The following is a 22,281-nucleotide window of genomic DNA, read 5'->3' as shown; positions in this document are numbered from 1 at the left end:
GTCAGGCTGCCGCTCGCCGGTTACAACCTGATGACTTTATAAACTCACACAGACTGGCTGCCTCGTCTATCAAGACAAACAGAAGCCACATATAAATCCTCCCCCACACTGCAGGGACGTCGTCAAACCGGGTAAGAGCACAGAGAAAGTCCACGTACGGAACATGGTCATGTACTGCTGGCCGTGCAGGTTCCAGTAGCCCCAGTTGGTCCGGTAGCCGTGCAGAGTGGCGTACTCCTCGTGGTTGTACGCAGGCTCGGTGCCGAAGGTGTCGATCACTCGGATGTGACACCTGAGAGGAAAACAAAAACACAGAAATCCTGCAGCTTAAAACAATCGGATTCGTCAATGAACCAATCACAAGCTTCGGAAACGACAGAGGAAGATGTATATCTAACTGGTACGATGGCGATCTGTAGATGTTTTCAAAGGTTGCACATGACGTCGTGTGTTTGAGTTGAGGCGAGCAGGCAGTGTTAATCGATCCCAGATAGTGCTGATCTTAGATCAAATAATCTTTCATTTAAAAGGCCATGACATTTGAGGCAATAAATGCTCATTAAAGCCCCCCGAACAAGTCTGAACCTCCCCCACCCAAAACATCTGGACACGCCCCTGTAGCTTAGCAAATGGCTAATAAGATCTAATCCAAAAGGTAAAATCATGCAATAATAATAAAACTGTTGTTTTGCAGCAGCCAATTGGTAATCAGATAAAATGAATGGAAAACTGAAGATTTAATTTTCTAACAGCAGCAAACATGTCATCTCATTTTCGGTGTTTTCATGGTTTGACGTTCCTCTGCTCTTCAGATTTATAGACAGAGGTGCGTCGCCCTGTGAGGAAGCATGACGGGAGCAGCACGCGTGTAAGAAATATTCCCTCTGATTAGGTGAAACGCTTCAGCAGGAACTTAACCATCCTCCTTCGACTCCATCAACACTTTAAAACATCTAGAACACGTTTGCATTCATTTCGCCCGACATCAAACCAAAACACGGGGAAGAAAAGGAGGAATGGCGTCGAAAATCCAGCGATGTAAAACTATGTCAGAAGACTTATTATTCCCCTGCGTGTCCACTCAGTGTCAGGCAGGAGAGGAAATAATAGTTCTGCTCTTCTGACAGCTGACAGGTTCTGCTTGATCAGCGGAGCTCGGACTTGTGCTTACTGGGATCAGGAGATGTTTCACCCCGAGAGTTTCAAATACAAGAGAGACAGACAGACTTACTGTAAACTCTGTGTGTGTGTGTGTGTGTGTGTGTGTGTGTGTGTGTGTGTGTGTGTGTGTGTGTGTGTGTGTGTGTGTGTGTGTGTGTGTGTGCCTGCTGCTTACTAATTTAATGAATGCAGCCGCTCTCTCCTTTTACCTTGACAAGGAAAACAAACTGCAATACACCATGCATTATGTACGATGTCGAAAAATACCCTGCACTTAAAAAATACAGATGCACAAAAAACAAAAACAAACAAAATAAATGTCTAGTTGAGTCATTAAAGCTGTTTTCCTGTACAGTATGAAAACATCTAGATCATTCCAGGAGGACTGCTCCTCCTAACCTGGCTGCTCTCAGCTCTGAACACTCCGACAGTATCATCATCATCATCCTGATACACTTGATCAATAGAAAACTCTACGCTTTAACTATTTATTTATGTATTTATTTATTCCGGTGTCGGTTTAATGTTTAATAAAAACCCGCGATGCTGCTCCGGCTCCATCGAAGAGCGTCGAGCAACGTCAAAGGAGTGTGCAGTTGTGTATTTGCTAACTTCATCACTTCGAGCCAACAGCACTTCTTCTTCTTCTTCTTCTTCTGTTTCCCGTTCAATGCTGATAAATGCAAAAGTAATTTGGCTGCATAAAGAGAAGTGACACTTGCACCGGGCTGATTGATCTGTGTGTTAGGAGGCCGATGTGGATCAGTGCACAGAGAAGGAAGCAGCCTGTCAATAAACATTTAATGAGAAATCCATTACAGGAAACAAACAAACACACAGAGCCCAGCAAACAAACAGAAATGATCATATGTGACTGACTTGTGTTTCCTCAGGGACAGGCCCATGTGCTGCTTCATCTGCTGCAAGCCGTGGTAGTCGGTGTAGATCAGGTGGAAAGGCAGAGGTCCTGTCAGAGGGCAGCTTCCTCTTCCTGGAGGCACGCCTAAAAAGCTGCAGACGGAGCACATCTGAAGTTAGCGTCAAAGTCAGCAAAACAGCCGACGCGGCGGCAAACAAAGTGCGAGCGCTGCAGCGAGCGTGAAAACAAGAAGAAGGTGCAGGTCGAGCTCTTTTTTACACACACACACACACACACACACACACACACACACACGACGCCTGAGCATTTTAAGGTTGAGCTGCAAATGTCACAAGCCGAGGCGTCTTAGAAGCGACCTCTCGCTTCTCTGCTCTCCAGTAGCTTCCTTTTACAATCTGCTGCTCCGTCCACCATGTTGGAGTTCTGCAGTCACACTATAAACCACTCACTCCCTCCTAAAACCGTCCTCCCGACAAACAGGAAAAACGTCCCCCTAAAAGGACACGAGTGAGCAACAACTCATCCGGAGCGGAGCTGCAGCTTACAAACTTTACTGCGATGACAAAGACGGGATTGTTTTACAGAAAAAATGATCAAAACAACTAATCCTCTAAAAACACAAAGCTGCTAAAAAAAAGACCAACAGGTGGTGGAGATGGGACTGTCCTACTTTCCACAGCTGTTCTTTTCAATGTCTCCCATTCTGCTGAAGATGTGTGTGTGTGTGTGTGTGTGTGTGTGTGTGTGTGTGTGTGTGTGTGTGTGTGGTTTGCACATATGGAAGAGGGCGGTCGACGGAGAGGGCTGAAGAATGAACGAGCCCTCCGGCGTTGTGAAGCACGTCAGCGTTCTCGGAGGAGAGACGTTCAGCACAAAGGTGATTAAATCCAGCGCCACAAAATCTCACAACAATTTTCTCACACTCAGAAACACACACACACACACACACACACACACACACACACACACACACACACACACTTCATGCAGAGTGTTTGTTTGAGCGTGCATCTTTCAAGCATCTGCTTCTGTCGTGATGCCTTTACTGACCATTCACCATCTCGATCCAGCACCAAAAACACCACAAGAGCTCCTTTTGCATTTGTCTCTTTCAGAGCCCGTGTCACCTCTCATAATAACCTTTTTTTTTTTCTTTTTTTTTTTAAATAAATGGAGCACTTTTCTCGACAAGCGTTTTTGCAGAACATAGAGAAAGATTAAAAAGTTAATTTGATAAAAAAAAAAGAAAGAAGACGGAGAGTAAAGATGAGATAACACAAAGATAACTGCGATCTGGTACGGATATTTTTAAAGAGCCTTGAAAAGATTCTGCAAACCAAATCCCTCGCGTGGCAATGACTTAAAACAAAAAGATATTTAAAAATGTCAACTTCCTGCGCTGGTCTGTCAAGGCTGCTCTTTACTGTACACGCGGGGATGACAGCCTCATATTTAAAACAAAAGCAACAAAAAGCATCGAGGGCTGGAGGAGCATGAAGCTTCGAGTGTTGTCAAACTGAAGCCAACTCTTTCAAAAAGTTTCCTGCGTGTGAAGTCACAGAGCCGTGACCCGACACTCTCGCTGCCTGGTTTAGAAACACATCGTGCAAAAACACGACGACACACAAACACCTGCGAACAAAAACAACGATCTAACCCGAAGCCTATATCGACCTGTCTGCGGACAGGCAACACATGATGTCAGCGGTGCAGTCTTGTGGAAACGGGCACGGCGGCTGCTTCCCCCTGTAGGAGGATAATGAGCGTCAAGCTTTACGCCGCACTCTCTGAAAGGTAAACACCCAGGTGATCGTACACAAACAAAGAGCTCTCCTCCATCAGTACACATGTTCTCTGACTGTTAAAGGTCACATTGTGACACTTAATCCTCTTCCTCTTCTTCTCCAGTCTGTCTACAAATGATCCCAATGAGGAGAAAAGTCCAACGTCTCCGTCTTCTGGAACAGTCTGTGCCAGGAGTAAAAAGGTGTTTTCTTCCCGTCTTGAGAACACAGCTGACTTTCTTCTATTTATCAATCTGTTTTCATTCACTTGTTATTTCTGCAAACTGAAAGGTGTAACATGCATTAAAAGGTTGAGTTACAGTCCAACAAGGACACACACATTCATGTGAGAGCAGATACATTACAGCGACGGAGAGCAGAAGTGTTTCTGACTCGGCTCCTCGCTGCTGCTGCTGTTCAGGTTTAATTGGATATATGCAAATCCAGGGAAACTTTAAGGGAAGAGTAAAAGGATTAAAGAGCATTAAGGAGACAGCAGTGTGGAAATCAAAGCACACACACACACACACAACCAGAGTATCACACACACACATTGACTGCAGAACTGAAACAACTCTCTCTCTCTTTCTGTCTTCATCTCTACATGATGACAGGATACGGCTGGTATTATTATTATTATTATTTTTTATCTTTGAGTCGTCATCAACAAAACCAACAGAAATAATTAAACCAACAATGAATCTATCCTCCACTGAGAGCTGCTGATGTGTGAACTCCTTTTTTTACAGCTGAACACAAAGGAGACAAACAGCTGCATCAGAATCGGGTTGTTTTTTTTTAATTGCCACGATGTGTCGCCATCAAAAACAACAACAACAACAACAACAACAGCTGTTCTTGAAAGTTCAAATCAGCATCACAACTAAATATCATTTACATGATGAAGGTCGAAGGGGTCCATACAGAGCGGGGGTCTTTAGTTTTTTTCTGAAAGGTGCAGAGGGACTCTGCAGAGCGAATGGGGTGTGTTCACCAGCAGGGGGCGCCAGAGGAGAAGAGTCTAGCTTGAGACTTGAGCGCTCAGAGCGTGGAGGGGGCGGGAGGAAGTGTAGACATGGATCAGAGAGTTCAGGTGAGGAGGAGAAGACTTAGAAAAGGCTGCAAGACTTTCGTAAATTTCCACACTTCAAACAAACAAACAAACAAACAAACAAACAAAAACACCTACAGGCACACGTTATGTTTCTCAGCTGCTCACTGGCACTGCGGCAGCTCACCAGTCTGCAGAAGAAGAGGAACAAATGAGCGTAAGAGACTGCAGAGTCACACAGCGTTACGTCTGAGAGGAAGGCTGCACACGTCCAGCAGCGAGGGGGAATTGGCCGGGGCAGATTTTCCAGGAAAAACAAGGCGGCTGGGGGGGAGGGGGGGGGCGAGGAGTTTACCGAGGCCTGCAGTGAGGGGCGCTCGGCGTGAGGAGACTGACACGGGCAGACAGGACAGTTGATGTGATACTGTTTGTGAAGCAGAAGCAGTGCGCGCTGGCATGCTAATCAGCTGCTTGAGACAGCAGGATGTTCGGGAGGAGACAAAAAAAATGTGATGTTGGCACTGCTGCGATCAGATAGAGCTCACGCGCTGCTTTGATCTGAAGATTCTGCCTCCGATTCCTATTAAGCAGCTCGCTGCAAAGTGGAAGCACTTGTCTCATTTTTTTTTCTTTTTTAGGTTTAACAGCTGAAGTAAAAGTGAAAAAAAAAGAGAAAGATCTAGGGCTCATTATTTTTTAACTTGATCAAAATAAATCTTTGCTTTTGACTTTGTAAGAGGGAAAGAAGTTCGACATCAGCAGCTCCTTCAGGTTTTCTCTTCTCAAGGCTCTTTATGAAAAACACAAGAGGACCTTATTTAAATTTAATGCAGTCAAATATGTCTTCATAATGAAGAACAGCACACAATTTTGAGTGTGTGTGGGCAGTGTCCTTCCCCAACTCTCTTCTACCCCGACTGTTACCTGCATGGGCGGAGCTTCAGGACCAAAAAAAGGGGGGCTAATGATCCCTCTGAGGAGAATGTAGCCGGCTGCAGCGTGTGCAGCTTCATCAGTTTCCTTTTGTTTCGAATCAATCAATACTTAGTTTTTTTTTGTATACCGTCAATTCCTCACACTTCACAAAAAGAGCAATCAAAATGATTTTACTCTTTGTTATGTTACAAAGACTCGACGTCAATCCATCACGAGCACTTAGCAACATTCAGCGAAGTCACAGCGGCAAGAAAAGAGTGTCCTTTAAGAGGCAGAAAACTGAGGCAAAATGAGAGTCACTAAAAAAAATTAAAAATAAAATTAAAAAAAGGGATCGAGGGGAGATGGGACGTTCTCGCCAACGATCCCGAGGAACCCAAACGAGACGCGAGAGTTCAGGAGCTGAGATTTACAGGATGTATGTTGGCATCTGGCGCTATTAGATTGTCAAAGACGGTTTCATGTTCACTAGCTTCGCCTAGCTTAGCGCTAGCTTTGTGCTTGCTTTGCCACAAGTACAAACAAGAAGCGTTTGCAGCCTAAACTCGACCACATGACTGACTTCAGGACCAAAATTAGTAATTAAACATCTGATAAATTTACAAATTCACTCTCTAAATTGATCGCTCTGGACTGTAGACCACTATTAGTGATAGAAGATAAGGGATTAGAAAATGTGCTAAAGCTAGCAACGTGTGATCCAACTTTCCAGCTGCTGAGCAGAAAAACTATTTCAAACAAGATCCAACATCTTTATGAAACTGAGAAGCATTTTATTCATTCATCCACCAAAATTAATTTAGATTGAGAAGTGTTGCTTTTTAGCGCAAATACTGTGACACACTTGAAATGCAATTAATTTCGATTAATCAATTAGAAAGCCCCGAGTTAATTAGTTAAAAAAATGTTTTAAATCAAGTCCCACCCCTCATGAAAACATATAGATTAACCCTTTGCTACCCTTTGTTACCAGACAAACCAGCTGAAACTACAGAAAATAAAAGATTGGACTGGAACTCTGCCTCTGTGCTCACACATCCTTCACAACAAAACTACCTATTTTTTTCTGGTCCTTGAAAATGTCCAGATTTCTATCGAAGCTTTTCAGAAACTTCAAGGTGAGATATGTATATTTTTTAATCACTGTTACGTGTCAGGCACTTATAAAAGACTAACTCCTCTGCACTGATGGTCCACACTGCAGCGGTTTTTAACCACGCTGCTGTTTTGCTCTTCCTCTAAAAAGCAGAGAATCTGAGCACTGTAAGTAGAGAGACCGCAGGGTGAGAGTGCATCAGCACAAACCTCAGACAAGGCTAACAAGGCTCGCTGCTTGAGCTTTAATGTTTCCTGTTGTTCACTTCAGAAAACTTGCCCGCCCATGTCATTACATCCATTAGCTCACTTCTCGGGGTGATGGATCACACGCCGCCTGCACGACTCTTCGTTTGCAGCATGTGCTCTGTCTGAAGCTCTGCAGACGTTAAAGAAGGGAACCTGCCGCCCCGTCATGTTCCCCTCTAATAACTGCTCCACTCCTCTTTTCTGTGCTTCACCTGGAACAAGTTTAAACTCAGAGGAATCCCAGTGTGCTTTAGGAGCCACGTCAGCGCTACTGTCAGCTAGCTAGCCCTTTGCAAGTCAACTGTTAGAGAACTGCAAAGAATCAGGAGGTGTGCACTTTCCTGCATCCTGTGGGGTTTTGGGCACTTTGAAACGAATAAACAGGTTTCTGCAGAATATCCTTCGATCACATCACCACGCTCTTCCTCAGGGCAGCAGAGTGTGTGTGTGTGTGTGCATCACTTCTGTACTCTGCTGACAGAAGAGGCTGCAGCGGCTCCTATCCTCCTGATTATCTGCCTCCTCCACCTTCACATCCATCCACATCTCTTCAGGTGTTGACACAGCACGGTCTGTCGCCGGGCTAATTACCCATGTTGCATCGGGAGGAGATGAGTGGAGGCATCCCCGGGCGGACGTGACAGCTGTCTTGCTCTTGCATTGCACGCAAGCGACAAGCGCCGCCGGTGCTGACAGATATGACGTCACAGCCTCCGGAGTCTCGACTTCGATCACAGAACACGCAGCGAAGAAGAGAGTCAGACACTGTGCTTTTTTACTGCACAGAGTTTGAGTCTCAAAAACTGCGACTCGACTTTGTAACTACGCAACAAGGACACGTTTATATATTTTAAGTTGTGCAAAGGAAGAATAATGGTGCAGCAATTAAAAAACAAAAAGCATGGACGGCGGAGACTTTGTCCGGATCGTGTCCCATCCTATCCAGCTGTCCCAATGTATTGATCATGCTGTCTTATAGAGCATCAGTGTAAATTAGCATTCTTATCGTTTACACATACACACACACACACACACACACACACACATCCATGGACTTGCTCCTTACTAAATAAATAATCAAATGATTATTACATGTGGACAAAAAGGCAGAGCTGTGGCTGCAGAGTGAAATCAACCATCTGCTCCATCTGTTGTGCACCGCGTTTGAACAAAACGTCCCGCCTTCAAAATCGCATGGAAAAAAACTTTCATCGCAAGAAAGACAAACATGAAATAGTTTTAATTCACAGCATCATTAAAATGAGAATCTTTGATTTAATAATAATGAATAATTATGATGATGAAAAAACTACAAAATCTCAACTTCAGTGTTTTTACTTGAATATATACTTCAATGTGTGGAAAAGAGAAAACTGACTTGTGAGGAGATAAAAGCAGGAAGAGGAAGCTTCAGATGTTGCAGCAGAGAAAAGGCTAAGAGAAGGGATGTGTGAGCGTCCATGATATGTCTACCGAGGCCAGCGAAAGGAAGATGGCAGGCAAAGCGGCGTCTGAGCGAAGCCACCAGAGAGCGTGAATGTTGCCCATTAGAGGCAATTATGTGCCGCAAACCAACAGCTTGACTCCGCGCTGTAACTAAGCTCCTGGTGTGGCTAATCTGTCTGTCTGGGGAGAAGAAAAAAAAGTCCAACATATCCACAATCCTGTCCCCAGAAGCTCCACAGCAGGCCATTCAGTGATATTAAGCTCCTTTTCAAAGCCTGGGTGGGGAAGTGAAGAGGGGGAAATGTAAATAGATACAAGCCGGAGGGAATCTGTGGGAGCACAACCCGCAGAACGATCTGTCAATTTAACAGCGTGTGGGAGTGTGAGAGTAAAAGGATGGAGAGAAATGTTCCCTCTTTTTCTGTCATTAATGGGGGGGAGGAAGGGGGGGGGGTCCACGCATGTTCAGCATCTGCCATTAGCCGGCCCATTTAAGAAGAAAAGATCAAAACAAAGAGAGAGCGGGGAAACGCACACGGTGGTGTGTTTTCTTTTTTCTTGCGGACGCTTCAAGCTAAGAGGGAACATGGCTGCAGCTCCATAAAGGCTCGGTGTGAATCTCAGCTCTCCATTCTATTTTCTCTGAGGCTGAATTTTTCATTTCCTGATGAATAGACCAATATCAGGACGAAGGGAAACCACGGCATACTTGCATAAATGTACATAAACCAATAAAATCTCAGCCGTCTCTCTCTCTCTCTCTCGCTCTGCTGTTGCACAGACGGGCACACACACTCGCACACGCACACACGCACACACACACACACAAAGACTATATTCAGAGACTATTGGCTCTAACCTTGGCCCTTGTTTCTTTGCGAGTCTATGAGTCAGAACTCTGCCTGCAATTTTCTGAACATTTTCCAGTTATGTTCCCAATGAGTCAATACAGCGTGACACCAATTAGCGAGCTAAATAACAACATTGCCAGAAGACCCTCAGCTGCATCTCTCCCACCTCACTGATCTCACCAGATTGGTGTTGATTTTTTTTTTTTTTTTAACCGAAGCAGCTTTTCTGCACAGACGATCAAAGTGCAGCTCTAAGTCACTCGTCTCTTCTTCACCACAGACGATCCAGTGCTCAATAACAAACGCACATTATCCTCAGCTCGTCTGCTTCCCACCACCCACCGCCTCCAAAAAGAAAAAAGAAAATAAAAACACATCTCGCCTTGTGCACCGTGAAGGAGCAGAACCTCTGCGTGACTGGACCGCTCGTCTGTCTAAAGCGCCTCGCCACCGTGGAAATCAATAGTCTTACATTTATGGATGAAACCATCTGCTCTGTGTGACTGGAAGGCTCGGTGTGTACACGTGTTTTGTGTGCGTGCGGCCACTTATGTTTGTGATGACAAGCGACAAGCCCTCCCTGTTATCACTCCTGAGTCGGTGAGCTGCAGCGGGAAGGAGACGGACAAACTGTGGGGATTGTGTCAAGCCTTCAGGCTCACACAGAACTCTGCAGAAAGGAGGGGAAGCTTATCGGCGTGAGGCCGAGAGGTGAGCGAGCGAGGACGATCACTCGCAGAGCAGACAAAACGGGCAACAAGGCGTTCCTGCTGTCCCACGAAAACGCCAAAAAAACTTCTTCTTACAACATGGACGCTGCAACAAATCACTTCTCATCTGCCTCCTTCTCAGAATATCAAATGTCACTTCGTATAACATTTACCTGACAGGTCCGACAGATCTGAGATTTGAGCAGAAATTTAAACCTGAAGACAAAACATCCGTAACAACTTAATGACTAAATATCAGGTGCATTGAACTTGTATTTGTTGTCATGGTATCTTTACTGTATCATCTCAGATCATTAACAGTCTCACATGATGACAACCTTCATTATTTCACACGGACAGAGCGGATACTTTTACTATTTAAGATGATCGACTGTCTAATTAATTGATTAATGTAACAACCGCAGCAGCAGTGTGTGTGTGTGTGTGTGTGTGTGTGTGTGTGTGTGTGTGTGTGTGTGTGTGTTCAATAAATCAACACATGATCCTGCACAGTTGCTCCGAAGAGTCTCGAATAAAAACTGGATGTGATGAATATCACAGCACAGAGCCTGCAGAGTATTGTACTCTGCCTGCAGCTCAACAACAACAAGTTCAGAGAGAGAGAGAGCGAGCGAGCGAGAGAGAGAGAGAGAGAGAGAGAGAAGTCAAATCTGAACGTACCCGTGCAGCTCCTTGAGAGAAACTGAAACCTTCAAGTCGTGTCCCAGCACATGGAGGGCAGTGAGGATGTCAGCCCATTGCACCATCTCGCCCAGAGGACCCCCCTTCAGCACCTTGGGACTGAAGACGTCACCTGACTCCTCCGTCAGGAAGCCCACGTGGACCAGAATCTGAGGACACATCGATGGAGACGATTAGTGCTCAGCAGCATGTTTGGAGTTAAAGCACTCGTTGCACTCTTATTATAGAGAGCGAGTCATTGTTTACGTCAGGGGTTAATTCTCAGATCACTCCAGTCCTGCACGCTGAAAAACGGAGGGTTTATTTAAGGAGCAATTTTCCTCCTCCATGTGAATCAGGGATAACAAACTTTAAATTAGTATCTCATGAATGAGTGCGAGTGACAGCGTATCACATCGACGCATCTCCCAAGAAACACAAATCGACTGAGCCGGGAGTTGAGACACAAGTTGATCTGCTGCCGGCTGATTGATATGCGGAGCGATAACCCGGCGTTTTAATTGCTGATGAGGAAGGCTGGAATATCCCGGGCTGTTAAATATGTAATGGAATTAGATTTCTCAACAGATGGCAGCATTTAATCTATTTCTAAATTACTTTCTGTGAAAAAAAAAAAGAAGATTATTTTGTTCATCTCTTGGAAACGCACTTTGTCAGGGGGGAGCGCGAGCTCGGGACGACTGCCGCGATAATCATCTATGATCCTGTCCATCAACATCTGAGACAGGAGTTTTCAAACTTCTCTAAACTAATGACAAAAAATAAACTCATGTTGTACATATTTTGTTGTTGAGTAACCTCCTGTGTTGTGCAACATCCTGCAGTTCATCGAGTGTCCACTTGAGGCAGGCTCCAGAAAAACAGGAAGTCATGTCACACACAACAGGTTAAAAAAAAAAATAATCTGTTTTTACAGCCTGGTTAAAAAAAAAACAGATTTTTTTTTTTTTTTAAGATGTCTCTGTTTTGATTTTGAGAACGACACGAGTCAATCATGTCATGATTGACAGCTCCTACAAGCCTGTCTTATAAAATAAAAAAAGATGGTTGTTTTGGAGACTGTGAGATCATTACCACAGATTGTGTGGCTGTTCTATAAATAAATACCAAACAATGAAAATGAATTCCTCGATGTTCTGAGAAGAAGAACACAGAATAAAAAAAGACGCTGCGCGAGAGACTGGAAGTGACTGCGTCGTGTTTACCTTCTCTACCATCCGAGTTACACATGAGTCACGGCGCCGGCGTTGTTTTGCTTCGGGGCTCGAGCACGAACAGATGGAAAATGTCCGTCTGTGACTCAAACATCACATTAACAGCTACTGAAGCGCTCAAAGCGGAGCACGTAGGAACATGAGCAGAGACAACATGAAGGACCGAACGTTCTCGTCTCTGTTCTCCAGAAGTTTCTCCTCTCTGTTTTCTCCTCCTGCGTTCAGTGATTGACGGCGAGCCTGCAGGGACTGCTTAATGGACAGGCACCATTACTGTCAAACACACCATTACAATAAACAAAGCCCTCTCCCCAGTGGGAGGGAGGAAGAAAGAAAAAGCATTGAGAAGTGTGCAATGTTATTTACAGAACAGCCTGTAAGCTTTGATTTATTCAGCAGAATGAAATGGATCAAACTGCGCACACACACACACACATATACACACACACAAACAACGCAGGGCAGGACGCCAGGATGCCGTCAGCTCTTTTACTTACACAAAAACTCAAAGTCATTCATTTCATTTATCGGGTTTGATTTGAGACTTTAGAGTTTGGAGCTTTCATCGTCAGGCCGACGCCATTTTCGTCTCAGCGGTTGAGGATTGAGTCGATATGTTGTTTTAATTTAAAGGGTTGTGTCTTCATCGTGTAACAATGGACATAAGAAAGGTTCAACGTCTGGGTCTTAACTCAGCGCTCGATGTTATCGATAAAAGAGAATTAAAACATTTAAATCTAAAGGGGGGCACTCAGTCTCTGCCCTGCTGAGCGTTTCATGCATGTTCATCAACCAGAAGCTGAATTATCCGTCTGCGGGAGAGAAAAACTGAGGAAGAGGAGGAAAGCTTCAGGACTCTGGGAGACGAACGATAATAGTGATGAACGCCGCTCGCCTGCCGAGGGCCGAGGCACACTCTCGAGTCCCCACCGTCAAAGGAGGAAAGTGCAGCTGAGAGATATGATGCTGAGCTGGCTGCACGTGAAGGGTTAACACACACACACACACACACACACACACACACACACACACACACACACACACACACGCACACACACGTCACTTCCAGTACGTATGCTGCTCTTTGACACTTCGTGGAAATGTCCCTTTAAATGTCAACGGGGAAATAACAACAAAGCCAATCAACGCCTGCTGCAGCGACTCTCCATCATCATCATCATCATCTTCATCATCTTTATCTTCATCATCTCCAGTTTGGAGCTCAAACAATGTGCGATACGCGACGAGCGGCCGAAGATGAAAGAGGGAAATGATAGTGAAACTAAATGTCACAGCTGCTCTGGTGACTCGGCAGCGAGGCATTTAAGGACCGTCTGTTTTTCTCAGAACTGTTTGATCCCCAAACATCCGGCACTGAGTGAGTTTTTCCTCCTGCCTGAACAGATGGATTTACATCAAACTAAGAGCAGAGCTGCACAAAAACAAACAAACAAAGAAAGAGAACCAGCTGAACGAGGAGACTCTGAATACTCGTCTCACCCTCTTCTGCTCTCTCCAGCGGTTTCGGAGCTTGTCGTCCAGCCGGCGAGCGGCAGACGCCCACTGCACCGCCAGCCTGCGTATGCGTCTCCTCATGAAGCTCAGGGACTCCTTTCCAGTGCCGACCTGCTCCAGCAGAGTCCCAACGTCCGACTGGAAAGCAGCCTGAAAAAAAAATAAACAAAAAAACTCAACAGGCTGGTGAGACGTCTCCTGAGACTCAAAACTACAACAAGAAGCTTATTATTTTATCTCTACTTCTAAACACAAACTGACAGATTGAAAAGTCGATTTTCAATCTGATGGTCTGGATTGTCTTTGTCGTTCATAAAGAAGCATCTGCGTTCATCTCAGTCGGTTTTTTACAAGCAGCTGAACAAATCCTCAGCGGAGCTTTAAAGTCCGCCAGTGTAATCAGAGTAATGAGCTGTGTGGCTCAATCATAAAGAACAAAAGAAGAGCGAGACGCCATGAATACCAACCAACCTGAAGAAGACACACACTCACACACTCAAATTATTTTGGTTCACAAAAAAAAAAAAGAAGAAGAAGGAGAAGAAAGGGGCCTTGAGAGTTTAACAGGTGATTCATGCCGTCCCTTTATGAACACTTCAGTTCAGTTTAATGTGAGCCACGGCTCATCAATTCATCAACCAATTCGTTGAGCTCCGAAGAATTTCCCAAAAAAAACCAGAGAATGAATCCACCGTGAAGAAAGCACTCGGCGACGTTCAGCGAAGTTACAGCGACACGGAAGAAGTGTCTTCAAGAGGCAGAGAGTGGAAGCATCATCAGGAAACAGGAAACGAAGATCTGATGATGTCACGGGGGGTGGGGGGCGGGGGGGGGGGTTGTTCAATGACGGACATCTTCAGTCATTCAAAGTTTGGATATTCCTGGCTGTGACTGTCTGTGCTGGCTCACAGTAAAAGGTTCTTACAGGTGATAGAAAGCCTTTCCTCCCTCCACACAGAGAGCCTCTTACATCCTGGTATCTGTTAGTCGACCTGTCTGAAAGTCTCAGCCCGGCGACACAGACTGATTCCTGCTTTCTCTTCATAAACACTCTGTGTGCATTTTCCATTTCCTCCTCGGCTCGCTGTAATCACCGCTTCACAGCACAACAAACCAGCACGGGGGTGTTAATCAATGGCGTCTGCACCGAGGGGATGCACTTGTAAAAAAAAAAAAAAAACACACATAAGAAGCTGATGAACATAAAGTGCCTGTCCCCTTTTTCAAATCCACCCACACTCTTACAAAAAAGAAAGTTAGATGCTCTGTGATCCTCTCAAAGAACTGAATCAATATGCAGAGCCGTACTGTACGAGCGCACAACGCAGGTGAGTTATTGCTCCTGTACGCCGCAGCAGAACGCAGAGCACCCAGGGGAAGCCTCGGGATTAGACTCGGAGAATACAGGCGTGCAATTAGAGCAGACGGCAGAGCTGCAGAGTGAATTCACATCAGGGCCCGCCGCGCAGGCTGGAGGGGGGGGGGGGGGGGGGGGGGGGGGGGGGGGGGCCTCATGTGTTGCTGCTGAAATTTGAAACCAAATGATGCAGCAATGATTGACAGCTAAAAGACAGACATACTCACTGTTGGGTAATCAGAGACCAAAGAACTAAAGTAAACAGCGTTCTGCTTCACTTGGTAAATTCTAAATGAACTTCAGCTCGTGTTGTGTGTTTCGTCTTCTGACAACACGTTCGCACACTGACGACAGAGAGGCTGCTGTGTGAAGTTCATTCATACAGTGTCTTGCCCAAGGACACATCGGACATGTAGCTGCAGGAGCTGGGGATCGAACCCGAGACCTTCGGGACCTACATAGGCAAACATCTAACTGTATAATATGTGCCATTTAAATCACAAGGTAATGCTCATATTCAAACACACTAGAACGACACTGAAGCAGGTAATTAGAGTCTTACAGTATCAATAAAGCTTTGAAATATAAGCTGTAATCCAGATACCGAGATCTTTCTGTTCTGCCAGTAGTTCTGCCTTTCAGTATGGAAAGAGGACTGCTGTTAAAATCAATATCCATTTAAAAAAAAAAAAGAGAGATTTGTTTTGTTTTTGTTTTTTGCCGGCTCTAAGTCGTAGATCAAAAGCTATCAGGTTGGGCTGTTGGATAGCTTAGTGATTATGTTCGGCGTGCCGCACATACAGAGCTGATAATCCCCGGTGTAGACAACCCAGGTTCGACGCCCGCCCACGGCATCTTACTCTATCCACTGACCTTCTCTACAATGAACATACAAAAGCCCCCCGAAATAATCTTGAAAAGAAATGCTAATAAAGCTGCTGAAAATAGCTTTTTTATTTTGTTTTATTTTTTTGCCATGTTGCTTTTGTCGCCTCCAAGTGGACAAAGCAGGACAATACATCTCTTTGCAGACGAATAACTGGCGTTTACTCATGAAAACTTCAATATGAGATATGAGAAATGACACATCGCCAAAATGATGGTTCACTGATGTAATAATAATAATAATAATAATTTGTATTTGAGGGCGCCTTTCAAAAAACCCAAGGACACCTTAAATGCAAGATTTTAAAAAGACAATAAACTATAAACATAAAAAGGTAAAAGCTCATAAAAACAAAGCTACAAATTCCTCACGGGGGCTTTAAGTGCATTTTAAAAAGACGTTGTAGTTCCTAGCTGAGAGGTACAGAATGGTATCATCTGCAAACAGACAGATATTAAAGAGAACAGGCTGCATTGACCTCGAAATGATCTCTGTGGGAGTAAAGTCAGACATCACGTTACCTGTCTCTTAGGCTGAGGCTTCAAGGTGGGAGTCACAGTCTGGTTCCTCCAGGCCAGCGGGGGGCAGAACCACTCCACCTCACTCAGGTAGACCAGAAAAGAGCAATCAGATCCGTCCACACCGTAGAAGGCGTAGCAGGGGTCCGAGGTCCAACGAGCCCGCATCCACTACAGGGCAAGGATTTAAATTTATTCTTTTTTTTTATCAGAAGGTTAAACAGTAGAGAACAGCCTGCAGGCACTTTGCTATCAGTCCTTTTCACTCTTTTAATTTGAAGCCTCTACATAGACAAGTTCTCCTTTTCTGTCTGTGACCTCACACGGGGATATATTCCACGTTCAATGAATGCAACATCCGCCGGTCACAACGGTGAAGGAGGAAGGGGGCACAGAGATTTCTCACATGTTTACAGAATCTTGAAAAAGAGACGGAGGAATTCAAATGAATTTTCACACATACAAACCTTAGATAACCAACCGCTTTGAGTCATGATGTGCTACTTTCCCTGAATGCACACAACGGGAAATTCCACTTATAAAAATCCCTGAAAACATGAAAGGAATATTTATCTTAATAAGCCTGCTCGGTGAAGCCCACGTGAACTAAATCTGTCCCTGATAAGTACACAGGCTGTGTGTGTTTGGTGCATGTGAATGACAGGCGTATTTATAGACGCGTCCTTTGTCCGTAAACATCTCAGTAATACGAAGAAGGAAAATAAGTGTGCAGACCTCCCTGCAGCTGTATGTTCAACTTATTCTTTCACACGTCATTAGAAAAAATCAAGGTCACGACAACGTGCTTCATTGTTCTTCTTCTGTGCACAAATCTCAGCTTTGTTTTAGTTTTTTCAAAATGCCTTTTTTTTTTCCTCCTCGGGCTGTGACCTGAAACAATACGTTTCTAAAAACTCGCCTCCATTCCTCAAGGCGGAGCTCTTATCTCACAATACCTCGTTTCTGTTGCACCAAGGTGAGCACCTGAGGAAGGACACCATTATGTGGACTGAAGTGAGATATGAGGACTTACATCCATCTTGCTGGCACAGTCTGGATAACGGGGGTCTTTAGGAGTATCACACTGTCCTAAGCTGGCGTCCCTGCCTGGAGAGAAGAGAAATGCAGAGTGCTTATCAAACCCTGTAAACACAGTCAGACAGAGCGGCTCAAAAACACGACCAGAGACTGCCAGATAAAAAACAAACGTCCTCATTTATCTCTTTGTTTTCTTTCATTTCAAATCAGAAGAATATTCTGCACAGTTAATTGTGACTTCTGTTTGTTGTTTTTGTTTCGTCTTTTTCCCGTCCGGTAAACGTGTCTCTGTGAGCGTCGTCAGGCCCGCTGTTTTGCGAACTGTCTGCATGAGGAGCATGCGTTAAAGTGTGTTTTTAACTGTTGCCATGACGACTGCAGGATGTAGATAAACGGCTACCTGAGAGGAGGGTTGTTTTTTTTTTTCAAGGTTAACATGATTGAAGCCAACATGAAGATTTATTTATTGTCTTATTTGTTTTTGTATCAACCCCCCCCCCCTCGCCCCCCCCTTCGCCCCCGAGACATGAGTCAGGAAGGTGAAGCTGCTGAACACGAGACAACGACGTCACTGATAACGAATCAGGCCGGCGCCACGTCACCTTCATCCGTCACCGTCCTCCTCGCCTCAGTCAGCTGATCCTGATTAAATCGTCTATTTTAAGGGGGGAATGTTTCATACTGTCCCTTTAATTCTCTCTCTTTGTAACAGCAGTTATTTATTTATCTCGTGTTATGTTGCACCGCCACTGTTTAACTGTATTTACATAAAGCACGCGTGCACTACAAGACGAGCGCGTGTTAAATCTCTCTGCTAACTCCCTATTGGTTAAACATTTAAAAAGGTAATTATTGTGTTTCCACGGGCATTAAGACTGTTTGTCTTTTACATTACAGGACATATCCTCGCGCCTTCGGGACAAACACAGATTAATTAAGAGAGTAAAACTCGCCTGTAAAAGCTCAGGCTCCCCTGCTGATTGGTCGACTCTCTGTTCCAGCCCACTCACTGGATTTACTACAAATACATCACATCTGTGTGATTCATAAAAATACTCATCTTCCCTATCTCTCTGTTTTTTATTATTATTTGTTTGCGACTCTGCCAGCTCTCGTCCTTTTCTTCCTCTCCTCCTCCTCCTCCTCTTCCTCCTCGGTCCTGGAAGGCGACGCTAACACCGAGCCTCATTAAAGGAGCAGCATCCTGCCGAGCATCCGAGAGCACAATCACAGGCCGATAATTGCCCACCTTTCTGTCTGATTAGCATGACAACGACAGACCTCTCACCACGAGAAGTGCCGCTGTCCCGCTGTCAGAACGCCGCCCGCTTCACATCGGCCTTGTCCTAATGATGTCGCACATTATGACGACGGAGAAATAATCTCAGACCTCCTAATGAGAAGCTCAGATTTCAGCCTCTAAATGCGACGTAGCCGATCCGGAGGAGGAGGAACTGTTTAATCACGGCTTCTCTTCCGATGGAGAAAATGGAGAGTGAAGGCTAATAAAGAACGCTGACAGGCCCGGCTCCTATTAACCATGCAGCACTTTATCATCATGATTTAAACATCCTGCAGTCGAGTGGGTTTGACAAGGCAGCAACAACACGGCTCCTCCGCCTTGACACCAACAGTTTGCTTTGCTGTTTGAACGGGTAATGTGGCGTGAATAATGTCTGTCATGCTCTATATGATCAAGCAGAAAGTGTGCTTTGGACATGAATTGTGCATTGAAGCCTAAAGGCTGGATCACGGCTCGACAGCCAGGCGCAGAGAGGAACGTGTCATCAGCTCGGAAGCATTTTAAAAAAAAGAAGAAAAAAAGACTGGAGGGGTTCATCCGTAGGGTTTCTCTGTGTACCTCTGTTTTTGGCCATGCTGCGCTGCAGGATCTGCTCCACCCTCACCGCCATGTCCGACATGTTCTGTGCTATGGCCTGAATCCGCTCCACCAGACCAACAGGCTGGATCCTGATCACACACACGCGCGCACACACACACACACACACACACACACAAAGGGGAAACAGTGTCTCTAAGGATTCCAGCAACAACCAGTCACTTTAATTCTCTAAAAACTCTCCTTTAATTCAGCCAAACTTAACGTTTCTCCTCCCTTCACTGAGAGCGCGGCGACGACTTGAGGCGTGAAATCCATAAAAGCTTTAAAAACACAGACGGCTCATTTCTTTGTTGAGATAAAAGAAGAAAGTCGGCATAATAAAATCAGTGGCGGGAGAGGGAATACAAACAGAAGACGATTAAGCTCGTTAGCAAATGTGTTTTTACTGCACTTGACCTCTGCGGCCTCGAAGAGAAACAATCCTCGAGCCAAATTAAAATGAAGAGGGAGAGAGGGCCATGAAACACACACACACACACACACACACACACACACACACACACACACACACACACACACACACACACACACACACACACACACACACACACACACACACACACACACACACACACACACGCACGGGATGAAGACAAGAGGAGCGAGTTTTCTGTTAATCTGTCAGAAACAGCTCATCTGATCGTACCTGCGGCAGGAAGTGGAATCTCTCTTTGTCGCGATAAACCTTCAGGAAGGGGAAAAAACTTCACCGTGACTGAAACAGCTCGCCGTCTGCATTAATGTTAATGAATAATTAACTAATCCAGAGAAGGACGTCGGCCTCAAGACAAAAAAAAAAGAAAAAAGAAAATCAACTGCAAGAAAATTCAGTTTGAAACTTTTTTTGTTCACGAACGTGAACTTAGTTGAAGTCCCAGTTATGTCACTGCAGGCTTCATGAATAATAGCACTGAGGCAGATTTTTTTTTTTATTATTGATTCGTCTGCAGAAAATCACACTCATAATTATTTTATTGTTCGAGAAAATGTCAGCAAATAATGAAAAATATTCATTCATTCCGTTTATCGTCCTGAAAGAAGCGGGGGAGCAGAAAGTGTCAAAAGAAAACTTAGAAAGTTAAAATAAACGGGTAAACACGTCAGTGATTCTGACGAGTGTCTGCTCGGTGTCTTTGGTTTGGTTGGTCTGTTTTTTAAGTCCGGGTCGGTCAGCTCCTCTCTCTCTCTCTCTCTTCATCCTCCGCCGCCGCCGTCGAATCAAAGCGAACAGAGACGAGCCGACCGGCCTCTTTTTGAAAACTGAAGGCTGGCGTGTGAACACGTGACGTAAAGCCGCACGCACTTCCTGTGAGCGGACCCCAGTAGACGAGAGAGAGAGAGAGAGAGAGAGAGAGAATTCTCCCAGGTGAGTGTTGACCAATCGACCTGTGAAAGTGTTTTGCAGTGGGAAAGTTTCATATCGGAGCGTTTAAAGAAAAAGAGGACGACCTTGCTGCTGATGGCGGTTTGGAAGGTCGGTTAAAGGTCGTCCTGTAATCTCTGGGCTCATCTCGGACTCTGTGCCGGAGATGAAAACCTCAGACAGGTGTACGCAGAAAAAGTCACCAGGTGTCAGCGTGAGAATCACTTTGACCACCGAGTCAGTTTGAAAACTTTTTTTGGCCTTTGCCACAGTTTCACTTCGTCCCTGAGGGGCCAATTAAAAGAGCCGGAGCTCGACGCCTGAGAGCGAGTCCACAGGGCAGAGAAAACTTAATTCTGTAAGTGTAATATCAAACTGCAGAAAAAAAAAATATATATATTTATTATAAGGAGCGTTTTGGCCGGAGAACAATAAATATTTTCCAACAGGTTATTAAAGCAGTGAGTCACTTCCTGTCTCCTTAGAGGGAGTGAAACACGAGGATGTGCTAAAAGACTCTGCACCCTTAATGGCATCAACACGTTTTTTTTATTTTTTTGCTTCTATTAATACAAATACCCAAGAAAAAAATGTGTGAAGATTAAAAAAGAAAGCTGGAAAGTGACATATTTTAGCGTTCATTAAAACACAGGATTAAACGTCAGCTGCCAACATGAATAGTTAAAAAAAAAAAAAAAGACCTCGGCCTCGGCTTATCTGAAGAGGAAGCTGTGAGCAGAGAAAAGTAGGATTAAAGTCAGTTTCATGATTGAAGCTTCGCGACGCAGGTGAGGCAGATTATGTCTTGACACGTCGTCTCAATGTCTCAGGTCGTGTCTTTTGACGCTTTTCACGAGACTCCCTCTTTGTTAAGACAACATGGTTCGGAGGAGCTGGGCTGCAGGAAGGATTCGCTCCTTCGTCTTTGGATGATGAGGACGCCGTTGTCCCATGCTGGTGTCTGGGCGCCAGGGGCGTCGGCTGGTCGTAGAGCCCGAGCTTCTTTACAGTTTTGTTTTCAGGCTCTTAAGATGATCTGTGGGTCTGCAACCGACTTCACAACTCTTCTTCTACTTCTATAATGATGTAGATCTTGTTTGACGGTTTTTTATGAAAGTGAGATAACAAGGATCAGTCAAGTTAGTGTTTTTGAAGGGAGTGGTTGTTCAAGTGAAATAAACATCAAAAAATAAAAATAAAAATAAAATCTTAAATTAGGATCAGGCTGACAAAAGAGGAAGAAGATGGTTCTGTAGATTAATTCAGAGGGACATGAAAAGGCCCCAATCTAAAAATATTGATGTTAAATTGAGCTCCTTTATGTTTGGAAGAGAGAGAGAGAGAGATAGAGAGATAGAGAGAGAGAGAGAGAGAGAGAGAGAGAGCGAGAGCGCTTCCTCTCCTCAAACCCTGAGCAGGTGCAGGTGTTAGAACTGGTCTGTCGCCATAGCAACCTCGGAGCACCGGCAAGTCAGGGCTGCAAGCTTCAACTTGTCCAGCAAGACCCCTGCTCTACTTTTATATGAGAGTCTCTTTTATTTCTCCTGCTGCCGGAGGAGAGGGAGGGGCTTTGTTCTCGCACTCATCTTCTTCTTCTTTGACACCGAGGCTTCTTCTTCTTT

General features: G+C 44.9%; 1 protein-coding gene across 2 annotated transcripts in view; it reads right to left on the bottom strand.

Moving 5' to 3' along the window:
- Positions 1–22,281, bottom strand: part of mgat5b (alpha-1,6-mannosylglycoprotein 6-beta-N-acetylglucosaminyltransferase B) — a 45,674-nt gene that overhangs the window by 11,019 nt on the left and 12,374 nt on the right. For both annotated transcript variants that reach the window (XM_079366336.1, XM_079366337.1), the window contains exons 4-10: positions 19,255–19,364; positions 17,389–17,462; positions 16,359–16,526; positions 13,580–13,744; positions 10,845–11,014; positions 2,041–2,172; positions 159–292 (exon numbers count right to left, since the gene is read on the bottom strand). In XM_079366336.1, coding sequence (XP_079222462.1) covers positions 159–292; positions 2,041–2,172; positions 10,845–11,014; positions 13,580–13,744; positions 16,359–16,526; positions 17,389–17,462; positions 19,255–19,364 — 953 coding nt within the window. The remainder of the gene's footprint in view (positions 1–158; positions 293–2,040; positions 2,173–10,844; positions 11,015–13,579; positions 13,745–16,358; positions 16,527–17,388; positions 17,463–19,254; positions 19,365–22,281) is intronic.

The sequence above is a fragment of the Symphodus melops genome (assembly GCF_947650265.1).
Source record: "Symphodus melops genome assembly, chromosome: 17".
Classification (NCBI taxonomy): Eukaryota; Metazoa; Chordata; class Actinopteri; order Labriformes; family Labridae; genus Symphodus; species Symphodus melops.
Note: the sequence above shows the minus strand (reverse complement) of the source record. Positions and strands in the feature narration are given on the sequence as shown.